Source organism: Pteronotus mesoamericanus, unplaced genomic scaffold (assembly GCF_021234165.1).
Source record: "Pteronotus mesoamericanus isolate MK-2021 breed Mesoamerican mustached bat unplaced genomic scaffold, CSHL_Meso_final contig_56, whole genome shotgun sequence".
NCBI lineage: Eukaryota > Metazoa > Chordata > Mammalia > Chiroptera > Mormoopidae > Pteronotus > Pteronotus mesoamericanus.
Window position 1 is genome coordinate 6470201 of NW_026555201.1, and position 24922 is coordinate 6495122.

Here is a 24922-nt window from a genome sequence, read left to right on the forward strand (position 1 = left end):
AGCATTGCTTATGAATCAATGCTGGGTTCTTCTGTATTCTCAGTCACATAGCCCATCACTTTGGTCTTTCTATGTTTCATTACCTGGTATTACCGTCTCCTTATTTTTAAAGAACTCAATATAAATAGCTTAATTCAAGTGTGTATAATTTAAGTTCATTGTGTGTCTAGCATTTATAAAGATAATCATCATGCATTTGAGTTATTGCCACTCTGTTTAGGTATCATGTTTGTATTATATTGAGCAGTATCTTAGCACATGCCTAAGATTTTTAAGTAGTACATATTTACCATTTGTGTTTAATAAGAAATTAAGCCTGGCACTGAGGAATAGAACAAAAGGAGAAAATAGATATACCAGATATGATTTTAGAGCTGATAAGTAGGAAATGTGTTGGCAAGTCTAGAAGTTTAGTGGCGAGGTAATCATTGTGTGCGGTTATTATAGTATGAAACATCATTTCATGAGGTAGTCTGCTTTCATTGCATATAAGGTGTTTTGTTTTGTTTTTAGGAGGCTCGTAGAAATACTCTAATAAAAGATACCATGAGGGAACAGTGCATTCCAAACTTGGTGGAATCATGGTACCAAATCCTACAAAATTATCAGTATACTAATTCAGAAGTGACATGTCAGTGCCTTGAAGTAGTTGGGGCTTACGTATCTTGGATAGACTTATCCCTTATAGCCAATGATAGGTAAGTATATTTTTAAAATATAAACCTGCAAGACACAGTATGTGAAAATCATGAGTTAGAAAACATTATAATAATTCTATTCCATTGCCAGGTTTATAAATATGCTGCTAGGTCATATGTCAATAGAAGTCCTACGGGAAGAAGCATGTGACTGTTTGTTTGAAATTGTAAATAAAGGAATGGATCCTGTTGATAAAATGAAACTAGTAGAATCTTTGTGTCAAGTGTTACAGTCTGCTGGGTTTTTCATCATTGACCAGGTCAGTAAATTTATGTATAAAATTTTAAAAATTGTTAGAACGAACTAGTATAGGTAGTAATTTAAATATGCTTTTTTGTTGTTGTTGTTAAATGTTAGACACTCTTCTTGAGATTATAATAAGGAAACACTGTATCCTGAAAGCCGTAATGTTTCTGTAGTATTTGTCTTAGACAATGGATTATACCAGTTCTTAAATTTGAAAATCTGGGATGGTACTTTTAGTTGTGCATTTCTAACAAACTCCCAGGTGGTGCTGATGCTACTGATCCACAAACCACATGTGCAGTAGCAAGGCACTATACTATTTATATGACAGTGCATTTTGACCAAAATTATACTTATAAATGTTTTATTTTCTTTTTTTTTCCCCTTTATTCCCCTCCGCCCTGAACCTCCTCCACTACCATTCCTCCCCCCTTCATTCATGTCCATCAGTCATTCATATAAGTTCTTTGGCTTCTCCATTTCCTATACTATTTTTAATCTCCCCCTGTCTATTTTGTACTTATTACTTATGCTTCTTATTCCCTTTACCTTTTCCCCATTCTCCTACCCCATCTCCATTTCTGTGATTCTGTTCCTGTTCTAGTTGTTTGCTTAGTTTTTTGTTGGGTTTTTTTTTAAGGTTCAGTTGTTGATACTTGTGAGTTTCTTGTCATTTTACTGTTCATAGTAAATGACAAGATCTCCTTTTTCCTAGATAAGTCTCTTTAACATTTTATGTAATAAGGGCTTGGTGATGATGAACTCCTTTAACTCGCCCTTATCTGATAAGCACTTGATCTGCCCTTCCATTCTAAATGGTGGCTCTGCTGGGTAATCTTGGGTGTAGATCCTTGCCTTTCATGACTTCAGATACTTCTTTCCAGCCCCTTCTTGCCTGCAAGGTGTCTTTTGAGAAATTGGCTGATAGTCTTATGAGAACTCCTTTGTAGGTAACTGTTTCCTTTTCTCTTGCTGCTTTTATGATTTGCTCCTTACCTTTTATCTTGGGTGACGTAATTATGATGGTCCTTGGTGTGTGCTTCCTTCGGTCCAGCTTCTTTGGGACTCTGGACTTCCTGGAAGTCTATTGGCCAGATTGGGGAAATTTTCCTTCATTATTTTTTCAAATAAGTTTTCAATTTCTTGCTCTTCCTCTTCTCCTTCTGGCACCCCTATGATTCAGATGTTGGAACATTTAAAGTTGTCCCAAAGGTTCCTAAGCCTCTCCTCATTTTTTTGAATTCTTGTTTCTTCATTCTGTTCTGGTTGATGTTTATCTCTTCCTTCTCTTCCCAGTCGTTGATTTGAGTCACGGTTTGCTTCCCTTCATTTTTGGTTCCTTGTATATTTTTCTTTATTTGACTTTTTATAGCCTTCACTTTTTCCTCCCTTTTGTGACCATACTCAGCCATTTCTGTGAGCATCCTAATAACCAGTGGTTTGAACTGTGCATCTGATAGGTTGGCTTTCTTTTCATTGCTTAGTTCTATTTTTGGAACTTTGATCTGTTCTTTCATTTGGGCCATATTACTCTGTCCAGCATGCCTGTTAATGTTGTAATGGGTGGAGCCTTAGGTAGTCGCCAGGGTAGGGCAACCCAGGTCACTGGGTTGTGATGCTGTCTGTGGGGGAGGGGTCAGAAAGGGAACAATGCCACTTGATCAGCTCTCCACCAGCTTTCAGTCACTTCCCCCACTACCCACAAGCAAATTGGGCCCTTCTAGTACTGCTTCCCAGGTGGGTGGGTTTGTGTATATTCTAGGACCCTGTGGGTCTCTCCAGTGAACTCTGCTATGAGGCTGGGAGTTTCTCCTGCTGCTGCAGCCCCCACAGGTTTTTACAGCCAGAGGTTTTGAGGCTTTCTTTTCCTGTACTGGACCTCTGTGTTGTGTGGTCTGTCTCGCTCCACAGCTGTTCCTCCCAGTTTATCTGCACACAAATGCAGACTGCCAGGTCTTTCATCCGCCACCTTGCTACACGTCCTCTCTGCCCCAGCTGAGCATCTCAGCCTCTCCTACCCGTCTAGATAAATGTTACTTCTTTAACTCCTTGTTTGTTGGGCTTCCATACAGTTTGATTTTCTCGCAGTTCTGGTTGTTTCATTTTTAAATTGATTGTCTTTTGTTTTTGTGAGGAGGCAAAGTGTATTTACCTACACCTCCTTCTTGGCCGGAAGTCTACGTGTTTTGTTTTCATCATACTTTTGAATCATTACTCATTTGAGTTGTTAGGATTTAACCAGCAACTCTGGTTGTGGTAAATTAGTAATTTAGATACACAATTTGAAGGTTGTTATTTTAATTTTACCTTTGTAATACAAATATCTTTGTATTGCTGATATGTCAGTAGTGGGGCTCTAGTGTTTTCCTTGTTGAAAGACAAACAGTATTGTTTTCTTATATTGCTAATAATTATCTTATTTAGCCTTTGGTAAAAGACAAAATGGTGAAGGTAAAAATCTATTTCTATAGAATAACATAATAAGGATAATTAATAAAAAACTAAGTTTGAGTCTTGGCTCTAACATTGATAGGACCTTAGGCAGGTAATTGTAATAGCAATATCTCTGCAGCATAGTTAAGGCTCAAATTAAATAGTAACAGAAAGGACTCTTGTAAATTGTTACACATACTGTAATATGACAGCATTAATATTAGAGCATATTTAGTAAATTCAGTAATTTAGAGAGAATGTTCTAAAACCACACATCCCATCTGTGTTTTTAAGCTTTTATAAGTTAGCAATGTCTACTGGACTATAATCATTAAAAACAGTTGCTTTAAAGAGTATTAGTATATGATAATGGTAGAAGAAATCAAATTCTAAAAATTTCCCAGCCAGAATGATAGAATTGTTAAATGTCTAATGTTTAAAATTGAATCCTATATTTGGCACTTGATTCAGAAATTTCAGGTTTTCCCTCTTATTCTTAGATGGGTGGTTTAAATTGAAGACTGTCTTGATTCCTTTTAGGAAGAAGATGTCGACTTCCTTGCCAGATTTTCTAAACTGGTAAATGGAATGGGACAGTCATTGATAGTTAGCTGGACTAAATTAATAAAGAATGGGGATATGAAGAATGCTCAAGAGGCACTACAAGCTATTGAAACAAAAGTGGCACTGATGTTGCAGCTACTAATTCATGAGGATGATGATATCTCTTCTAACATTATTGGATTTTGTTATGATTACCTTCATATTTTGAAACAAGTGAGTCCTTGTTTTAACTCTTTGTTCAGTGGATAATATAGAAATCATAAACAATTGGAAAATAATAGGAGAAATGAAAATAGCCATAATTCTACTACCTAATGACATTTATTGTTAAATATTAATATATTTCATTTTCTTTTCTTTTTTAAACTTTTTAGCCAGAAAACAAATTGCCAGGTTCTAAAATCCTTAAGACTGACAATAAGCTTCACAATTAATTACAGGTTTAGGTTATTTTTTCATTTTAAAATTATTTTTACTTCTAAATACAGTAGAAATTTTGTTAAAAATAGTTTATTTTAATTACATATACATCGTTTTTTATAAACAATTTTTTACAATTAAAAATTTTGCCCAGAGAATTGCTTCTAATAAGAACTTAAAATGGCAAGGTACTAGTCTCCATATGATAGCATGTGGCCTTTTTAAGAATTAGTAACTTCTCGTTATAACATTAGATGAGAGAGCCATTTTTATTTTTATCAATATTGAATTAGTTGAATCAAGTCAAGCTTAAAATAATTTTTTTCCAAACTAAGTTTAGCTTCTGTTTGTTAAAAGCATACCACATGCCTGCATGTGTAGTTTAAGAATTTTTCAGCAGTGTAGAATAGTGTGAGGGAAGTTCACATCACTATTGGTAATCCCACTGTGGATCTTGTAATGGATTTCTATGCTTTTTCACCTTGTTTAAAAACAAGGTGAGATCATACTTTACTGTCCTGTATAACCTTTGCTGAATATGCTATAAGAATCTCTAAAAGTCAGATTTATTTACATGTCTTTGCCTATGTCAAGTTATTTATTAAAAGTGAAATTGCTAGATCTTAGGTACATTTTAAGTACAAGGTGGGGCAAAAGTAGATTTATAATTGTGACTATGTGAAACAGTTTAGTCTTGTGTTAGTATTTATTAATTATGGTATTATTTTCCATACGAACAACTGTAAACCTACTTTTGTCCCACCCTGTATAGAAAGGAGCTGCCAAACTACCCTCCAGAAAAGTTGTGTGCACATTTTTAAAGATGTTAATTGACTGGAAAAATTTTCTGATAAGCAAGTATAACTTTAGGAAACCTAATAAATTATTGCTTGCTTTTTAACAGCTTACAGTGCTCTCGGATCAGCAGAAAGCTAATGTAGAGGTAATTGACTTCTTTTTGTTCCTTTTAAACTGTTAATAGTGTCTGTGTTTACAATCTGCCTGGAAATAATAGCTTAATTTCTAATTTTATGAAATTAAAGGAGACTGACAAAAGGTATTTTATTCTTAATTATAGGCAATCATGTTGGCTGTTATGAAAAAATTGACTTATGATGAAGAGTATAACTTTGAAAATGAGGTAAGAATTTTGCATTGAGAAATCAGTTTTAATTTTATTGTTGACTTACATCAAATTAATATTTCAAGTTTTGATTATTTTAAAGTCCTTTAAAACAAGAAATATTTTAAAAATTAATATGATTTATATTCACCAACTTTAGGTAAAATTAATAGATGCCTCATAATCCTTCATTCTTGGTATTTGGTACCTTTTTAAAATAATTATTTTAAAATACTTTGTAGCACTGAACTTTATAAAATATGGACAGTATTTTTGGTGATCTTATCTTAATTTGTATTTAACAAGAGTGATAAGTTGAGACCCATCAGTGGACCTCAGATCCTAAATGTATATGGGAGAGTGGGAATGAAGTATTAGCTCCTTGGGCTTGTTCTGGTTAGAAGCCTTGTACAAGGTTGCCAGAGAGTCAGCCTCCCATTAAACACAAGGGCCATCAGGTGCTTTCTAGTAGGTCAATCATGGCATATACTGTTAGGCTGTGTGCTATTCCTTACTGTCGGCACTCATGGCATATACTGTTTGGCTGTGTCCTATTCCTTACTGTGGGCACTCAAAGGCTTTGGACTACAAAAGGATAATGGTGATGGTAACCAACACACTATGCACTTAGGAAGCGCCAGGCTCGTTACATACAGCTTCAATCATGCAATGTTACTACAGTTTTTACAGTGGACAGAGAGAAACAAGGAGTGTAAATAAGGTGCTGAAGTTCTCACAAAACCTAACATGAACAAATTCTGAGACAAGACTTTTATCCTTAAAGCTCCTTCCCATACTGTCTCTGGTTCTAGGTTTTCAATGTCTAGACCTATGTTCAGAGATACTTATTTGTGAGCAGGAGGAAAAAAGCCTACTAATTAACCTGGTACAATTTCCTCTATAAATGAATATTGAGGAAAAATGAACATATTAAATTTGTAAATGCAGAAACCGTCAACTCACCATTTACATGAGTTTTAAGGTATTTTACTTTTTAAAATGAGAATTTTAAAATATGTCACAGGGTGAAGATGAAGCCATGTTTGTAGAATATAGGAAACAACTGAAGTTATTGCTGGACAGGCTTGCTCAAGTTTCACCAGAGTTATTGCTGGCTTCTGTTCGCAGAGTTTTTAGTTCTACACTGCAGTAAGTTTGTTACTGTTTTTGTAACACGTCACCTCTTTCCTTTTCTCCCTGATGATGCTCCACTAAGTGGTTCATGTGCTTTATTAATCTGTCGACTTACTAAGATCTTATGTGTATCTTTGAGACTTACTACCTTGATTTTTCTTGATTCTTGAGGGAAAATACTGCTTTTTGGAGCATAAACAATAAAATGGCTAACATCAGTTATTTCCAGTTTTGTGATATAAATTTTACTGCCTGACAAAATAAACAATTGTTATGACTTCTCCATAATTAGAGAGGCTTTTGTCAGTGTCTTTTGATCTGTGTATCACTAGTTGTATAGAAAATATATATTCAGAGCTCAATGACATATTATGCCTTGGTAGGAACTGGCAGACTACTCGGTTTATGGAAGTTGAAGTAGCAATAAGATTGCTGTATATGTTGGCAGAAGCTCTTCCAGTATCTCATGGTGCTCACTTCTCAGGTGATGTTTCAAAAGCTAGTGCTTTGCAGGATATGATGCGAACTGTAAGTATACTGAAAATAATTTATTTGAACATAATTTTGTTTTGACTATAAGCTAATGGGAGGTCCTTGTGAGAGCTTAGTATCTATTAATATTGGGGCATTTTGATGTTAAAACAAGTAAGAATAGATTTCTTAATTTTTTCTTGCTCCAGTTGGTAACATCAGGAGTTAGTTCCTACCAGCATACATCTGTGACATTGGAATTCTTCGAAACTGTTGTTAGATATGAAAAGTTTTTCACAGTTGAACCTCAACACATTCCATGTGTACTAGTAAGTATACATTTTACTTTCAATTTTTGTTATTTTACATGTATTTCAGCTAATGAGCAAATAGTATTCTATTTTTCTCTCTTTCGCAATGTTTTCCAGGGGCAAAGGATCTCAAAAACTCCTGAACACACTTAAACTAACCCCTCCTCCATTTCTCATAAAATTTTTGACTAATCAGTCACCTAAAACAAGTCTTCAAGGGCCTATATGTGTGCTGTGTTGGATTACATATATTATATGATTTGGTTCCTGTCTTCTAGAAGCTAAGAAGTAAAATTTTATGTGAATAAAAATATATCACAGCAGCAGCAGCAGAAGTCTTAAATAAGTGCAAACATAGTAAAACTGTCTCTGTTTCTTTAGATGGCTTTCTTAGATCATAGAGGTCTGCGGCATTCCAGTGCAAAAGTGCGGAGCAGAACTGCTTACCTGTTTTCTAGATTTGTCAAATCTCTCAAGTAAGTACAAAATTTCAGCTATTATGTTTTATTTTTATATTTAGGGTTATTAAATAGCACATGTAAGTTATTTTCTAAGAGCCTGTGGTAGATTTGTTTTTTTCTGCTCTTGGCATTTTTTAAAGTATTCCTTTTTTGTATCATGTTAGGACTTTCTCTTCTCATTCAGTTACTTTGTTCATTAAAAAGAGATTTGTTTGCATAACTTTATATGTAACACTAATCACCAGTAACATTATGTAATTACTTATTTAACCAACAGTTCTATTGCTTTGGATCAGCAGTATATGACCTCTTTGAAATTCTAAAAAATATATTCCTTGTAAATACATTTTTAACCTAATCTGTTTTGTAGTCTTTACAGTTTTTAGTATGAAAACTACTCTTCAGCTTACACAGTTGCAATTTTAAAAAATCATTGCTAGTCTTTTTAAATTACATTATTATAGCAGTTTATTATTGCTTTAGAAATTTCAGTAGTATAAAATTAATTCGCTAAAATGTAACAACTTGTCACATACATATTAACATGTTAAAAGTTCTAAAATAAAACATTAATCCTATTTGAGATTGATCGAGAAGGAAAAATAGGATCAGAAAATGGAAAGCTATTATAAAGCTAATTAGAAAATTGAATAAACTTTTGTGGGGAAAAAAAGGTGGGGGAGGATTTTCCACAGCTCTCATTTCCATTGAATGTAGATGAATCCAGATCTGCTAATGACTGACCTGAATTTATCTTCCACCTCCATATAAATCATGAAGGAAAATTTTTAAGAAATGACTAGCAGAGAGGGAAATGAAGAAGCCTTTCATCAACTATGCTCATTGCCAATGCGGGATTTGAATTATCAGACTCCTAAATTTAAACTAAAAATTTGAATATTTGAGTATCCAACTCAAGTTTAAACTCTCAAAAACAATTCACTTTAAATAAGAACTTTGAACTTCAGAAGACTATAATGATCAAAAATGTTGTTTCACCAAATTCTCTCAGATGGGAGTCGGGTAACTTTATTTCACCTCAAAGGATCCTGTAGTTAATCTATGTTTTTAATGTTTTGTTGTTTATGCTAATACAGTTGTCCCATTTTTCCCCCTTTGCCCCCCTCCACCCTGCCTGTCCCCCTCTTCTATAGTCAATCCATGTCTATGGGCCCTTCATGTAATGTCCTTTGACTAATCCCTTCACCTTCTTTCAGTCCCCACCTCCCCCCTCCCCTCTTCCCTCTTACAACTGTCAGTCTGTTCCATGTTTCTGTGCCTCTGGTTCTCCTTTGCTCATTAGTTTATTTTGTTCATTAGATTCCTCTTACAGGTGAGATTATATGCCATTTGTCTTTCACCAGTTTACCTATTTTACCTACCGTAATAGTCTCCAGTTGCATTCATGCTCACAAAGGGCAGGCATTCCTTCTTTTTCTCTGCTGCGTAGTATTCCATTGTGTAAATATACCACAGGTTTCTTTTATCCCCTCCTACTATTTAAATCACACATGACTAACTTAGAACTGAACTTTTTTAGTTCTGCCTTAAAGGGGGATTTGGTATTTTTTGGCAACTTTTCAAGCACTATTATTTATGTTACTGTAATTTTTCTTTTTGCTTTTATTTAGTAAACAAATGAATCCTTTCATCGAGGATATTCTGAATAGAATACAAGATTTATTAGAGCTTTCTCCACCTGTAAGTATCTGTTCTTGCAAGTTACAGATTTTCCCCAAATTTTGAGGCAGTATATGCCTTTAGCACTAATGCTTTTGTGGGCATTCTTTTTTTTTTCAAATGTGGATGGTGTGTGCAAGGGTTAGTATTATTTACCAAAACTGTAGAGGTATAGTAAATAAAATACAGTAATAGAAACAGAAAGAACTCAAGAGTTGACTGATAAATTTGGTAGTGTGAGATACGGTCTGCTCCCTCTGTTAAATATTAGTGAAGTCTTTTATGGAGAAGGAAAAATTCAATTTGCAAATTAGTACTATGGTCATATTAGCCATTCTCAGTGACTGCTACTATTAGACTGAAGCTTTTCTGTGTTTAACTTTTCAGGCTTGAAATCTAAAAAAATAATAATACTGGTTTATCTGAATATTTTAGGTCTCCATTTCAATAGAAAAATTTACATTGAGGTACTTTATAGGCACATTTTGACAGAAACATGTTTTTGTTTAAAGCAAAACATTTATATTGTTTCATTTTTATTTTGATGAAAATTACTAAAGCTGCCACTTAAAAAGTATTGAACTAAAAAAGTTTTTTAAGTATAAATGTCAGTATTTAGGGTACATAGGTTATGCAGTTTCACTGTGTGAAAGGTTACCAGCAAATTATATGGTCAAATTATCCTTGCCTACATACTATAAAAGCTTATATATTAAAGTACTTCACCCAGTTAATGCCAGTTTTCCCTGGTAGTTCATAGTGACCTATTTTTTGAATACCTTATATTTATGTAGCTACAGTTATCTTTATGTTCTCAATTTCTAGAGCAGTGATTAGTCCTAGTGGTACTTCAACACTTTAGTTACTTCTAAATCAGGACATCCTGTTAAGAGATAAAGAATTCTTTTATAATAAAACCATGGCCTAATTTATCTAAGACAAGGTTTTATGTATTTCTTAATAGGGAACTTTAGTGTTAGACCTAGAGGGGCCTCTGGTATTTCCCCACAATCCTCTCTCTTGGCCTCCCTAACTGCATAAATGTAAAAAATAACAAAACTCCTTAATAAAAATTGACCAGTATATGGGATGTTTGCTTCTGCCCGAATGAGATCTGGTTTTTTATTTGCAGTCATATTTTCAAATAAAGTAACAACTGTTGTGTATACATGTATTTATTGTGTGGTTTTTGTTGTTACTCAGCTCTTCAGAATATTAACTTGTGTGGCCTTTGTACTAACATTCAAAGTACCTTTGCACACCTCATTTTTAGCCTCTTAACAATCTTATAGATAAAGAGTTTTACAAAAGAAAATCAATTAGAAGGCTAATAATTATAACCATTTGCAAAGTCTTGACAAGGGTAGAATTAGACACCATGATCTTTTGACCTTTAATTCAGTTTTCTTTCTGTTATATGGTCCTGGGAGAAAATTTGTTTTTTATAAGTACTCAGTCTACTTTTTTATAATGAGTTGATGTGATAGGTTATATTGCCTTGCTTTTGCACTTACTTGGCTTAAATAAGAGGACCTGAACAAGGGAAAAGTTGCATTAAGCCTAAATTTCATTTTAGGAGAATGGTTACCAGTCTTTGTTGAGCAGCGATGATCAACTATTTATTTATGAGACAGCTGGAGTGCTGATTGTTAATAGTGAATACCCAGCAGAACGGAAGCAAGCCTTAATGAGGAATCTGTTGACTCCACTAATGGAAAAGTTTAAAATTCTGTTAGAAAAATTGATGCTGGCACAAGATGAAGAAAGGCAGACATCTCTAGCAGACTGTCTCAACCATGCAGTTGGATTTGCCAGGTCAGTGATTGCAATTAAAATTATAGTGTCTCTACACAAACAGAATCGTTTACTTTGGCTGGATCTTTTAGAATTGGGCCCATATCCATGTTTCCAAAACTGGATTATCTAGACAATTGTCTAACCCTTTCTTTTCTAAATACAGTGAATTAAAAGATTTAACTGAAGAACTGAATAGATCAATAACATCCTGAATTTCTGCCTTGACAACTGAGTTCTTAACTCTGACCTCTTTGGTATAAATTGATTGTGTATTTAAGGGGATTAGCTGAAGTATTTATATACCAAGGACATATTGGGCCATCTTGGTTTAGTTTAGGTACTTTAAAAAGAAAGCACTAAGGCTTCTTTTTAGCTGTTGCAGTGTGTCCTGAAGACTACCCGAACTGTTGTTTCTTTCTCTCTACCAGTGTTTTTTATTGGTGAACAGTAACAGCATTGAAAGTTGCAGTGATTGCTAATTAGAAGCTATATAGAGAAATTGCTCTATAGAGTATTTCAATGCGGAAGCTAGTATTAGTTGTATAAATAACTTGATTCTAAAGACTGTTTTCTAAATTTAAATGGGGAGTTTACAGGTTGCTTAGTAGGACAGCCTAGTCATATTATGTGGCTTCTTTCCCCTCTTTTCTGCATACTTTATCAGTAGGATTTTAGTAAAACATTTAGGTGGACTCAGATTAAAGAGATTGTGGTAACTACATCTCATTCATTTAATTTAATTTGAGTCCTTTCTGGAATAGGCACTGGAAGCTGTAGTTCACAAATAACCATATCAAGCTAAAGACAGAAGTATTGTGACATGGAAAATGAAGAATTGTCTTTATCAGTTTTGGGATTTCTTGTACATTGTTTTTTATTACTATATAAAACTTACAAAGAACGAGGTTAAAAATAGTTTCCTGATTTTGCTTATGCAGTCGAACCAGCAAAGCTTTCAGCAACAAGCAGACTGTGAAACAGTGTGGCTGTTCCGAAGTTTATCTGGACTGTTTACAGACATTCTTGCCAGCCCTCAGTTGTCCCTTACAAAAGGATGTTCTCAGAAGTGGAGTTCGCACTTTCCTCCATCGCATGATAATTTGCCTGGAGGAAGAAGTTCTTCCATTCATCCCATCTGCCTCAGAACACATGCTCAAAGATTGTGAAGCAAAAGACCTTCAGGAGTTCATTCCTCTCATCAACCAGATTACAGCCAAATTTAAGGTACTATAAGCCTCAGAGCATCTCCTGACTTAAAGGTCTCCTACAGGATTAGATGTATTTAGATGTATTTTGGCATTTGCCCCGTTAGTTTATTTTTGTAAATATGAGTTACTTGAATGCATAGATTAGGTATCATTATCATCCCGAGTGTCTGGCATACTCCCTGACACACAGGATATGCTTAATAGATGTTTTAATAAAAATGGACATTATCTGCTCTGTGCAGCAGAAGAAAACTATTAGTCTGCTGTTTTAGAAAAGTAAATAAAAACAGCATGGAGTACTAAATTTCTAAAGAGGTAAATAAAAAACGTTGTAATTTGGGTGCTCACACAGGAGTTTAAAAGTAATTCAGTGTACTAAAGTTAGTTTTGTGTACAAGGAGATTTAAGTCAAATATTATATAAGCTCTTTAATAAGAATGGCTAACACACAGTGCCTGTGTTTAAAATATGTTCTAAGTATCTACCTGTGCATTAATTTGATCCTTATAACAACCCTAGGAGATAGGTATTGTATAGATGAGAAACAGACATAGATAAGGTAATGATTACCCAGTGGCATATAAAGCTTGAGAGCCTAATCGTACAAATTCATTTATAATTTAGCAATAGAAGCAATAGAATTAATTTATTGAAATTTAATTTGAAAATATTCCATGTCAACATTTGATTATGAAGTATTTCCAACTCTCTGTTACTTTAACCTGAATCTTTTTTTTTTAAAGGAGCTTTTTATTGTTTTTAAAGATTGTATTTATTTATTTTTTGAGAGGAAAGGAGGGAGAAAGAGAGGGAGAAAAACATCAACGTGTGGTTGCCTCTTGCACCCCGCTACTGGGGACCCGGCCTGCAACCCAGGCATGTGCCCTGACTGAAAATTGAACCAGCAGCCCTTTGGTTCACAGGCCAGCACTCAATCCACTGAGCCACATTAGCCAGGGCAGGATCTTGAACTATAGGAAATGTGTTAAATTTAATGATTTTAATGCTTTTAATAATGTATATGCCATGTAGATTTTGTTTTAACCTTTATATTTGCTAACTGAAGTACGTAAATATATATCCTAAATAGAAACTCTGAAGAAATGTTTTAAAACATGTTTTTTTCTGAGTTATACTTACCAATATTCATATTTTAAATTGAAGCATAATAGACATATAGCATTATATTAGTTTTAGATATACAACATAATGAATCAGTACTGCAAAATGGTCACCACAATAAAGCTAGTTAACAGCTATCACTAGACATCGTTATAGAATTTTTTTGTGGTGAGGACTTTTAAGATTTACTTATCTCAGCAACTTTCAAATATGCAACATAGGATTTTTACTGGCCATAATAATAACTTTTTTTCTCATTTCTGAAGTAATAATATTTATATTCAGATACAGGTATCTCCATTTTTACAACAAATGTTCATGCCTCTGCTTCATGCAATTTTCGAAGTATTGCTCCGACCAGCGGAAGAAAATGACCAGTCTGCCGCTTTAGAAAAGCAAATGCTGCGGAGGAGTTACTTTGCTTTCCTGCAAACAGTCACAGGCAGTGGAATGAGTGAAGTCATAGCAAATCAAGGTGGGGATGCATGTGATGCCTAAATTGTCTGCTGAAGTCCTTGTCACAGTTATATATACCTATGTGAGCACAAACTGCTTGATGTAAACACGAAGCTTTAGGAGTGATGTATGTTGGCCCCCAGGATGACAGCTCATTATTTCAAGGAGAGAATTACTTTCAAGTAGAGACCTTATAATTAATTACTCAGTTCCCTTTTTCTTAAGGCAGTACTCTTTAATTGGTTCTTTTGTAGTATAAATAGCGTGGTGGCAACTGGCAGAATGGGCCTGACAATTGAGTTTTATCAGCCAATTTGCCATTTTTTGAAATTAAAAATAAATGGAAATGTAGAGAATTTGGCAAAATAGAAAATCCAGAGGGTGAGATAACAAGGGAATAATGATTTTTCAATGTTTTATGCCTAAAATTAAGGAGCACAGTTAATAAAAATTGAGGGATCTTATCAACTCTGTAAATGTTTTTGTCTTGTTACCATATATGGAATGAGAACTTCAGTTTGTCTTTCTACTTCTTTTAGCAATTAAACTTGAGTTTCTTTTCCTCTCAGGTGCAGAGAATGTAGAACGAGTTCTAGTTACTGTGATTCAAGGAGCAGTTGAATATCCAGATCCAATTGCACAGAAAACGTGTTTTATCATCCTCTCCAAGTTGGTAGAACTCTGGGGTAAGATGATTTTTTTTAAACTTCAGTCCCCAACCTGTTTCCTAAGACTCTTAGAGATAAGATGGAACCCTAACCCTAACAATAGGAGCTGGGAGTTAATTTTCCCCAGTGGTAAAGTCACTTTTTCTTTTTTTTTTTTTTTTTTTTCTTTTTTCACACAAGATGAAAATTTGAATTCTCTTGACAGGCGGTAAAGATGGACCAGTGGGATTTGCTGATTTTGTTTATAAGCACATTGTCCCTGCATGTTTCCTAGCACCTTTAAAACAAACCTTTGACCTGGCAGATGCACAAACAGTATTGGTAAGCACCTAGGTCTCTTTGTTTACCTTGTGTGGATCTGATGTGTTCTAATTTGCAATTTCTTCTTTAATGCCAGGTTGATTATGTTAAATTAGGATTCATTTTTAAAAGGTGAATGATACTGTGTGAACCTTTTGTGGATTCTTAATAAATCTTGATGCTAAAGTTGACTATATAAAAAATCCAGCTCCTACAATTTTAACAACCAACTCTTTCTAGGACCATGAAAGTGTACACGATACTAATATTCTTGAAAGTTTAGTTGAGTACTAGTTTCCTACTACTACTTTCAGTCTAAAACCTGTGCTTAATGATTTTCTAGCTATTAAGAGTAACTTTCTTTTCCTTGTATGATGGTTCCCCCAAATCTCATCTTCAGAATGCTTAATATTAAGAAGCTGTCTTTTACTCACTTCCCCACAACGAATAAAAGCTAGATTTCATAACTACAATTCACTACATTAAGACAGCATTTCTGTGCTTTTACATTTTCTGTCCAAGCTACTTATTCCGTCATTTCCTTCCTCCATACTTTGAAAGTTAATGAGCCAAGCCCTGGTTGGTGTGGCTCAATGGACTAAGCGCTGGCTTGAGAACCAAAGGGTTGAAAGTTAATGAGCCAGTGATCAGGGAAATAAAAAAGAGGAGTGGGATCAGTAACCAAGAATTAACTATATTAAAATTCTTAAACTTGTTTTACACAGGCTTTATCTGAGTGTGCAGTGACTCTGAAAACAATTCATCTCAAACGGGTAAGCCTTGGGCTCCGTGCTCATTTGTTCTCATCTCACATGCATATCTGTTATGGTTTTAATTGTGTTTGACTTATTTTTGAAAGCTGTATTTTTTTTTAAGTTAATTAACTTAAATTCTGCCTGTTTGGGATTTGAGGGAGTGTAGTATCCACTATTGTCCTTCATGTGTTGGATAACAAGAAAGTTAAAAAGTTATGTTTTCATTTGACAAAGAATGTGAAGAATCTAAACCAGAATATCAAATTGCAGAATTCACGATCTAGTAGTCTCTTCACAACGAGATTTCTCCAACTTCTTAGTATTGCAAATGGTTAGAACACTTTACTACTTTAAAATGTCCTGTTTTTTCTTGTCAGTTGAATCAGTTGTACAAATCATAAATGATTTGTGACTGAATATAGCTGGTGTGTTGTTTGTCTTACACAGTATTTTTCAGTAAGTTAAATTGATTGCCATTGTTTAAAACTCAGTTACTTTTTTTTTTTTTTAACGAAAATTCCTGTCTCCAACTTCTCTGAAAGCCAGGATGCCAGTGCAGCACTGGAATTCCCACACAGCTGCAGTCGGCCCGTGAGCAGGAGCTCCCTCGCCCCTGAAAAAGCAGGAGCTCTCAGTCATCAGTCTCCATTCAGCCCATTCCTCCTTTGAACTTGATTTTTTTATTCTGATAGGGATTTGAAAGGTTTTCAACTCAGTAGCACTTTCTCTGCCTGCAGTGTTGTGGAGTAAGGGCTATGCATTTCAGGGCTGCAGGAGCAACAAAGGAGCTGCATAAAGATGAATGAAAAGAAAAGTTCTCCATTATTTGTAGAGCTTATTTAGAATTAAAGGAGACTGTGCATAAATAGTTTAATGGGCTCAGTTAAGTAAGTGCTCTTATAGAGATTTATTAATAGATCTGTATTAAATGTAATTTATACAAATGTAATATTTTGGGACTAAAGATAAAGGAGCAGCTTTGCTTATGAGAACAATCTAAGAAAGCCATTAGAAAGAGGTAATTTATTTTTTTTTATAAACCTTAAATATAGATTCATTAGACTAGAAAAAGGAGGAGCTGGAGTTTTGGGCAAAGTTAAGACATTGCACAGTAGATATGGTAGAAAATAGTGTTAACATGTTTAGCTAAAGTATGGAGGCAGAATAGCTAAAAACTGAAATGGGATTAGGTATGTTCTGTGTGAGAAGTTGGGAAGTCACTAGACAGTAGGGTTATAATTTAGGATAGCTAGGTGGGAAAAAAATACTCAGAGAACAGTTTGGAATATGGGCCTGAACCAGTTAGGACTAAGTACTGATTTAGGAGTACCAAGTATGTAGTTTGTCAAGGTGAAACAAGACTTTGTAAGAACAGGACAAAAAAGAACCTTGTCTAAAGCAAGAATCAAGGGAAAACTAGAAGTAGAACCAAAAGTATGAAATCTAAGGGAAGAGTCACAAGAGAGCAGAGGCGTTGACCTTATTGGATGCTAGAGAGTCAAGGAGGATGAAGAATGACCAAAAAAAAAAAAGTAACAGTGGTATTTACAGTTCAGAAGCATATATCTTGTCCTTAGAACCTCTCATTTAGATACAGAGAATTGAATCAAATGGAATATTATATTTGAAAATGTTTTGCTTCATTCTATTTTTTTCCTTTGTTCTCTTGACTGACTTCCTCCTGAGGTACAAGTTTACTTTTTCCCATTGAAAAACATTAAAGCAAGTATACTCCATTTTTGAGTAGCCAAAGAACTTGCACACATGGCTCATGGATGTGAACAGAGGTGTGAGGATTGCCGAAGGAGTTGGGGGTGCAGGGGGGAAGAGGCGGGGGGGGGAAATCAAGACAGCTGTAATAGCGTAATCAATAAAATAAATAAATAAATACACTGTGTTTTTAAGTCATTGTAGTGGGGTTATATGATATGATGAGCCGTGCATGGGCAGTTAAATTTAGGGAGAAGAAGCTAAAGAAAAGGGTGAGGAGGAGTGTTGAAGGGATCTGAGAAACTTTTTCACAGTGAAATGTTTCCTCCTCTCACTTGGGAACAGGCTTCCTTTGAAGGGTAGTTAAATTGTGACCTAGATCCATTGGGTTAGAGGGCCTAAGAATCAAGGTAGAAGAAAAAACATGAGACACCCTTCGATTCAGGAGCAGTAGCATTAAATAGGACATTGGATGCTAATACAAGAAGTTTTATTGAGGAGATACGGATTGATTTCATTTTGATAACTCTTTCTTTTAGTTGGACCCAGTTGAGGTCATTAATATATGAAAGCCTTTAAGTCAGATTCAAGTCAAAAGTGAAATTACCTTTATTTTAAAAAGTATTGGAATTATTACATTTCCCTGAGACCACTCTCTCAAAAACACTTTGCTGTAGGAAAACCATTTTCAAGTTATATCCTATGTTCCTTTGTAGTTGCTGAGAAGGGGTGAGGGAGTTAGGAGTTAGTTTGTGGAATTTTTCTCTCCTCCCTTCACCAAACTTACCCCAAAAAAGCCCCAGAAAACGATTGTCATAGTTTTTAGCATCTAAAAGTACAGAAGATGGGAATGAAGAACAATGGTTTTAGGAATCAGGTGACCTGCTTTTTAGTACAGATTTCATCAATAGCAGACTGGACAAATAATCCTATCTTTCTGGGTCCTGGTTTCCTCACCTGGCTACTAACTTCCTTTTCCCTAGTTTGTGAGCAGAGAAAGGAAAGTATGCTTTTATTGCTATTACCTCCTAACATATCATTTTGTTCATTCTTGCTTGTATTTTATTTTCTAAAGACAGTCATTAGTCTGGCATGACAAAGAGGTCTCATGTACCCACAGACACCCTGTAGTCCATCCACCCAGTGGTGGGTTGAACACAGCACCTCTCTTCCCAGCCCTTTCAGTGCATAGAAGGCTCTTGCATTGTGACCTCTTGCATCTGGAATATTTGTTTAATCTTTAGCACTACATAACATAATAGGTAATGTTAACATGCAGTAAATACTGAAGCTTTACATTTCTTAACTCACCCAATCCTCACAATAACTCCATTTGTTAGATGGGGAAACTGAGGCTCAAAGAAGTTAAGTAACTTGCCCAAGTTACCAAAAATTTGCCAGAACCAGGCTTCAAAACAAAGGAGTCTGGTTTCAAAGTCTGTGTTCTTAATCACAACACCTTATTGTGTTTAAAGTATACATATGTCGCTCCAGTTTCTTGTGAAGATTTATTAACGTCAAGGAATAATTTGACTTAATCATCTTTTCATTTTTTCAGGGCCCAGAATGTGTGCAGTATCTTCAACAAGAATACCTGCCTTCCTTACAAGTAGCTCCAGAGATAATTCAGGTAAGAGCTGTCCTAGCAGATTGTCCTCTTAATTTAATTAAAGAAATGTAACTGTAGTACGACCTGTGTTTTGATTCAAGGGCGCCAAACTGCATTCAACTTGATGTTTTACTGTGTATAGGATAGCAAGAGTCTGAACTTCAGGGGGTCTGTGAAAATTAATGGGGAAAATTGTGTTTTTATTTTCACTAACCTTTAACAGAAATTTAATTTCCTATCATTGTGTAGGTGACAAATCACAGTAGTATTCACATTGCTGTGACTTTGTCACCAAAAGAAATCACAGATATTTTTGTAACACACTAGTTTTCCAAAGATTTCAAAATATTTTTTATACTCATTAATATTGTGAAATTATGAGTTAAGATATGCCACCAGACCTTGTTACCTGAGTCTGTAAATCTTCTTCTACCACATGTCAAAATTTTTTTGATAACCATAATTCATTATTAGTTTTCTTTGTAATCCCATGTGTTAAAACATTCTAAAAGAGGCTCAGTAGGCTTTGCCAGACTGCCAAAGGGGACCGTGGCACACGAATCTCTTCTGAGGGTTTGTGCCAGGGAGTTCATTTTATATGTGACATGCTTATCACTGCTTAATTTATAAATCTGAAAGTATATTTTGAGGTAAGAGGCTGGAAAGCTATATCACTTTTGCAGTGTTACAAAGTCATTTTTAATGGCATTTAGTTACTTTCTTGGCATATAGTTATCCAGATTTCTTGTCCTATAACACATAGATCTAACGAGGTATGAAAGTTTTGATTAAAATTAGAGTTAGAGCCCTGTCCAGTGTGGCTCAACTGGTTGGGCAATGTACCACAAAGCAAAGGATAGCTGTCTGGGTCCCTGGTGAGGGCACACAGCAGGGTTGCGGGTGTGGTCCCCAGCTGGGGCAAATATGAGAGGCAAAGGACCAATATTTCTCTCTCACATCGATGTTTCTGTCCCTCTCTTCCTTCCCCTCTCTCTAAAAATAAATAAATAAAATCTTCAAAAAAGAAAAAGCTAGAGTTAGAACCTATTGCATAGATTCTAAGAATTGTTTCTCATCAGTAGTGATTTGCAGTGCTGTTTTATAAGAGTATGACTTACAATGCTCTTTTACAAAAGGCATTGAAAAACTGAATGAGAAGTCAGGGAGCTCTCCTATAAATATGAGTAATCATAAAACTCATTTTTAGTGAATTTATGGTCTCTTATGATACATCATCTTTAACTTTAGAGATATTAATGACTTTGTCCGTTATTACTAATAAGCTAATACTTTATGAAAACAGTAAATTACTAATTACTCATGTGATCTTAATGTGTATCTAAATAGAAATATCATTTGATTTTGAATAGCTAGTACTGTCCCAGATTGCTAAATGAAGCAAAATTATATTTCTATCTCATGATTTGATTAGAAAGGATAAGGCACCCCAGTTGTCCCTTTTGGATGCCTTCTGAAAATGTGTTTTTGCAGATTCTCTTTGGAGAGAGTTTTTTTCTTTTGGCCTGGCTTTGCTCAGGTAGCTACCAGGTGAGAGCAGCCTTAGCAATGCAGTTATCGTCCCTTGGGTGCAAACCCACCCTGTCAGGGAGAGCCTTGCTTTCAAACGTGAAAGCAGCCTGTCTGGCAGGTGTTAGATTTGGGAATACAACATGACCTTTTTTGGTGAGGAATTGTTCAGGTTAATTTTGATAAATTAGGAATACTACAGATTTGTAGCAATGCAAATGTGCATTGACAGATGAATTGATAATAGAATGTGGTATATACACACAATGGACTATTATTCAGCTTTTAAACAGGGAAATGCTGTCGTATGCTACAACCTGGATGAACCTTGAGATCATTAGGCTAAATGAAATAAGCCAGTCACAAAAAGACAAATACTACAAAATTCCACTGCATGAATTATCTAAAGTAGTCGTGCTCTTAAAAACAAAGTACAAGCGTGGTGGCCAGGGGCTGAGGGTTGGGGAGAAGGAAAAGGGAATTGTTCAATGGGTTTAGTTTCAGGTTTGCAAGATGAAACAATTCTAGACATCTCGCACAACAATGTGCATGTAGGTGACACTGCTGTACTGTACACATAAAAATGGTTAAGATGGTCAATTTCATGTTTTTATCACAATTTTAAAACAATGCTATGAATTTGAATTATGATGAATTTAATACAAATAGCTTCATTTTCTTCTTTCCTCTCCTTCTGGCCCCCCAGGAGTTTTGTCAAGCGCTTCAGCAGCCTGATGCTAAAGTTTTTAAAAACTACTTAAAGGTAGGTATTTGGAAAACCTACCTATCTTCATATACTTAGGTAATGTTTCAGAGCCAAGAGAGAATATGTATTATATGATACTATGTCATACTGTAATTTGATCAACTGTTACTTATTTTGGGCTCTCTTTGCTCTAAAACCTGCTTCAAAGAATCTCTAGTTATAGATGTTATACTTCAGAGCCTTATTGTGAAACCCCTTTCAAGTGAACGATCATAAATAGTTAAAAACATTAAATGTGTATGCGCCTGAGCATTTGGTATGAAAATGCCAGTTTTCTTTTACAGTTTCATGATTTAATGAAATCAGAACTAGAGCATTGGGAAGATAAGTAATGCTTAAGAACAGTTGCCATATTGGATTGAAAGGAAGGAGCTAAAATATAGAAACAGAAATATGAATTACTTGGTTATGTCCTATCTTGAAACTTTGAATTGTAAAAAAGACAAAAAGCAGAGTCCTCATATTGGCCAGCAAGGCTCTTTATACATTTGTATAATCATTGAGTTTTTTAAAACCCTCCAAGTTTAAGGAAGAACCAAATGTGTATTTGGTAGCATATTTATAATTAAATTTTTGAGACAGCACTCTTCTTGCTTTCACCTAAGTAGCCAGTGAGTCATCCGGTGCTCCCTGACTGTGTTCCCTGTAACAGGTGCCATGCCACCTGCAGCAAATGCCAATATGAGCGACTTTCTCTGCCCCCAAGGAGCTCGTGGACTGGAAATAAAATTACAGAGTGACAGGATGAGGAACTGTTCTTTATTTTTAGTTATTACCTTCATTCAACAAATCTAAGGACAAAGCACTATGCTAAATGTCGTGGTAGCAGGTAATTTAATGAATGGCTGACTGTTTCTCTTGCCCAAGGCATTCAGTAGAATTTATAAGTTAAGGGGCTTTGCTGAGTAAGTAAGTGGCTGTCCTTTGACTTGGGTTCTGATCTCTTCCCTTGTCCATTTTTTACCCAGTAGTGGTAGTTTGTCAGCTTACACTGACAAGACTTTGTGAGACGAATGTTGAGAGTTACTGTTTATGTAACTAACGTGATGGACTCGCCTACTTCCATTTCCCCGCTAAAAGCGAAGTGTCTATGATGGTAACCTGTTAAGTAACTGATCAATTAGACTGCATTAATGGACTCAAAAAAAAACTTGTAACTCTCTTTTTTAGGTATCTGTAACAGTATATCTATGTACGTTGTAGCAATCTTATGCTCCAAACATAAATTTATCCAAACAGCATTTTCAAAAGTCTTTTTCCAAAGCCCACCTTCTCTATAGTAATAGCATTAAGTCAGTGATAATTGGGAAAAATGAATTTCCTTCTTTTATACCTGCTATCTTCATACCTGATTGATCCTCAGATCTTGCTGATTCTCCCTCCTCACTCACTTGCTGTTCCTTTCTGTCTCTGGTATAGCCTTGTTATCTCACTGATCTTGTTCTAGCCAAGCAGGTCTATTTGAAAACATTGAAGAGTCCCCTGAAATTCATTCTCCTCCTCCATAATTTTCATAAGCCTGTTGACTAGAAACAAGTTCATGTTTCTTAGTTTGGCATTCAGGGTTTTTTCTTTTTATACTCCGATCTCTGATTTCCCTTGCAGGAATGGTCTTTTACCATTCTTGCTGTTCTTCAGAAATTCTGCCTTATTGGTGTCCCTACTCCTTATGAAATCTGCCCATTCTTCTAGACTTACCTGAAGGATGACCTCCTTATAAGGCTTTCTTTTGCTCATATAGCGACCACTCTTTTCTCTCCACTTAGTCAATAGATTATGTGTTGTTAAATGAATGTTACGGGGATACAATGATCAATACAGTTCTTATTGTTAATCAGCTCACTGCCTACAATTTATTCTTTACAGTGTTCTCTTAACATGTACCTAACTAGGGACTGTAGTATGTAATATTGGGCCAGTGCCTTGCTCAGCCTCTTGTCTACTTGTTCATAGTCTCAAATGCTGAGTCTCAAATGTTTTTATAATCAAACAGTAAATTCTTTAAGGGATAACAACCGCGATCTGTAGCTTTGACTTGTTTGTTTCTTCCTCAAAATTTAATTTCTCAACATGAACTTTGACAGTAGTGCCAGTCAAGAGAATGTTTTCCTCTGACCACTTGAATCTGATAGCATTAGCAGTAATACACCGTATTTTCACTAGTTTCTCAACTGAGCATTGTCAACATAAGTTATCTCTGGACTTTATCAAGTTGTCCAGAAGAGAAAGATCTTAGCTTGTATTAATGTGTGGGTTTATGATGTGAGATGTTGTAAATGTCCACTGAGTTTTACAAAGAGTAACTTACACTCAGTAACTTAGAGCCATTCTTCAAGTGAAAGGTGGTGTCATCAGACATCAGTACTAACTGCATTAATCCTTTATTTGCAGATGTTCTTCCAGAGAGCAAAGCCCTAAGAACTGGATCTCCCTGTGCCTACTTCATAATCAGGATTTATGATCAGAAATTCCAGTTAATAATTTATAAAGAAGCAGTTTTTGTGTGCCATTCACACTGCTCTTTTTAACTTTGCTTTGAGCTTATTGCAGTATGTATATGTATTGGGATTTTTCTGTAAAATGTGTGTAATTTTCTCTAAATACAGGTATGTGGCAACAAGAGAAGTGGCTTGCATGCCAATTCTAACTTTTATGTAAAAATGCCGTTAAAAGATTCAGCAGAGTTATCCTAGTACCTTTTTATTTTTATTTGAAACTTTAAGTCCTTTTAAAGACCATAGCAGGAAAACAGTGTACTTTTTTTAAATTGCTGAATGAATATAAAATGTTGGAGAATTTTTCTTTATGTGTGCAGACTCAAACTGTGGGGGAACTACAGAGATCAAAACTACTTTTTTGTAGATAGCCATTACATTTCTTTAAAATGTTTCAATGCCAATATGTATTCTACAAAAGAGAATGGTTTCATAAATTAACTGATTTAAGAGTAGGTACCGGTGTTATACATTTTTTTAAAAAAAATAAATTTTACATAGTGAATTTACCAAGTCTTTTTTTGAATTATTATAAATACTTTAGCCTTATTTCTTTTTGTCTGTCTTCTCCCTGATTTCCCATTTAAAGGACTGCACATATAAGCTTACAGATGATTTATTTAATTTTATTATGCTCCTTAAAGGTTATGTGCAACTTAGTTCTGTTAAGTAGAATCTTTTTAAAATGGCCTAGAGAAAGCCTGTGCAACTCTGTTGATAGAATTAAAAATCAAACTTTTTCTACCTCTTTTATTGGATCTACTTAGGGCACAATATACCAATGTGTTTATGGTGTTTATAAGTAGTTGCTCCCCATTTAGTTACTAGAAGACCTTCACCTGTCTTCTCCCATTTTTATTCATGATTGCAAGAAAGCAAGGGAAAAAACAATAGTATCAGTAGTAGTACTGGAAAATTAAGAGGTACGACACTGAGTAGCAGAATTACTATAGTCATTTAAGTTTAA

At 35.0% G+C, this 24922-nt stretch overlaps 1 protein-coding gene across 1 annotated transcript in view; it reads left to right on the forward strand.

The window, feature by feature from the left end:
• XPOT (exportin for tRNA) overlaps window positions 1-24437 on the forward strand; it is a 38259-nt gene extending 13822 nt beyond the window's left edge. The window contains exons 7-25 of the mRNA XM_054580041.1: window positions 514-698; window positions 790-958; window positions 3919-4155; window positions 5267-5305; window positions 5441-5503; window positions 6510-6634; window positions 7003-7147; window positions 7300-7419; window positions 7783-7877; window positions 9494-9563; window positions 11119-11357; window positions 12278-12563; window positions 13955-14144; window positions 14695-14811; window positions 14999-15114; window positions 15819-15866; window positions 19117-19188; window positions 21401-21457; window positions 23852-24437. Coding sequence (XP_054436016.1) covers window positions 514-698; window positions 790-958; window positions 3919-4155; window positions 5267-5305; window positions 5441-5503; window positions 6510-6634; window positions 7003-7147; window positions 7300-7419; window positions 7783-7877; window positions 9494-9563; window positions 11119-11357; window positions 12278-12563; window positions 13955-14144; window positions 14695-14811; window positions 14999-15114; window positions 15819-15866; window positions 19117-19188; window positions 21401-21457; window positions 23852-23878 — 2400 coding nt within the window. The 3' untranslated portion in view covers window positions 23879-24437. The remainder of the gene's footprint in view (window positions 1-513; window positions 699-789; window positions 959-3918; window positions 4156-5266; window positions 5306-5440; window positions 5504-6509; window positions 6635-7002; window positions 7148-7299; window positions 7420-7782; window positions 7878-9493; window positions 9564-11118; window positions 11358-12277; window positions 12564-13954; window positions 14145-14694; window positions 14812-14998; window positions 15115-15818; window positions 15867-19116; window positions 19189-21400; window positions 21458-23851) is intronic.
• Window positions 24438-24922: the final 485 nt, after the last annotated feature.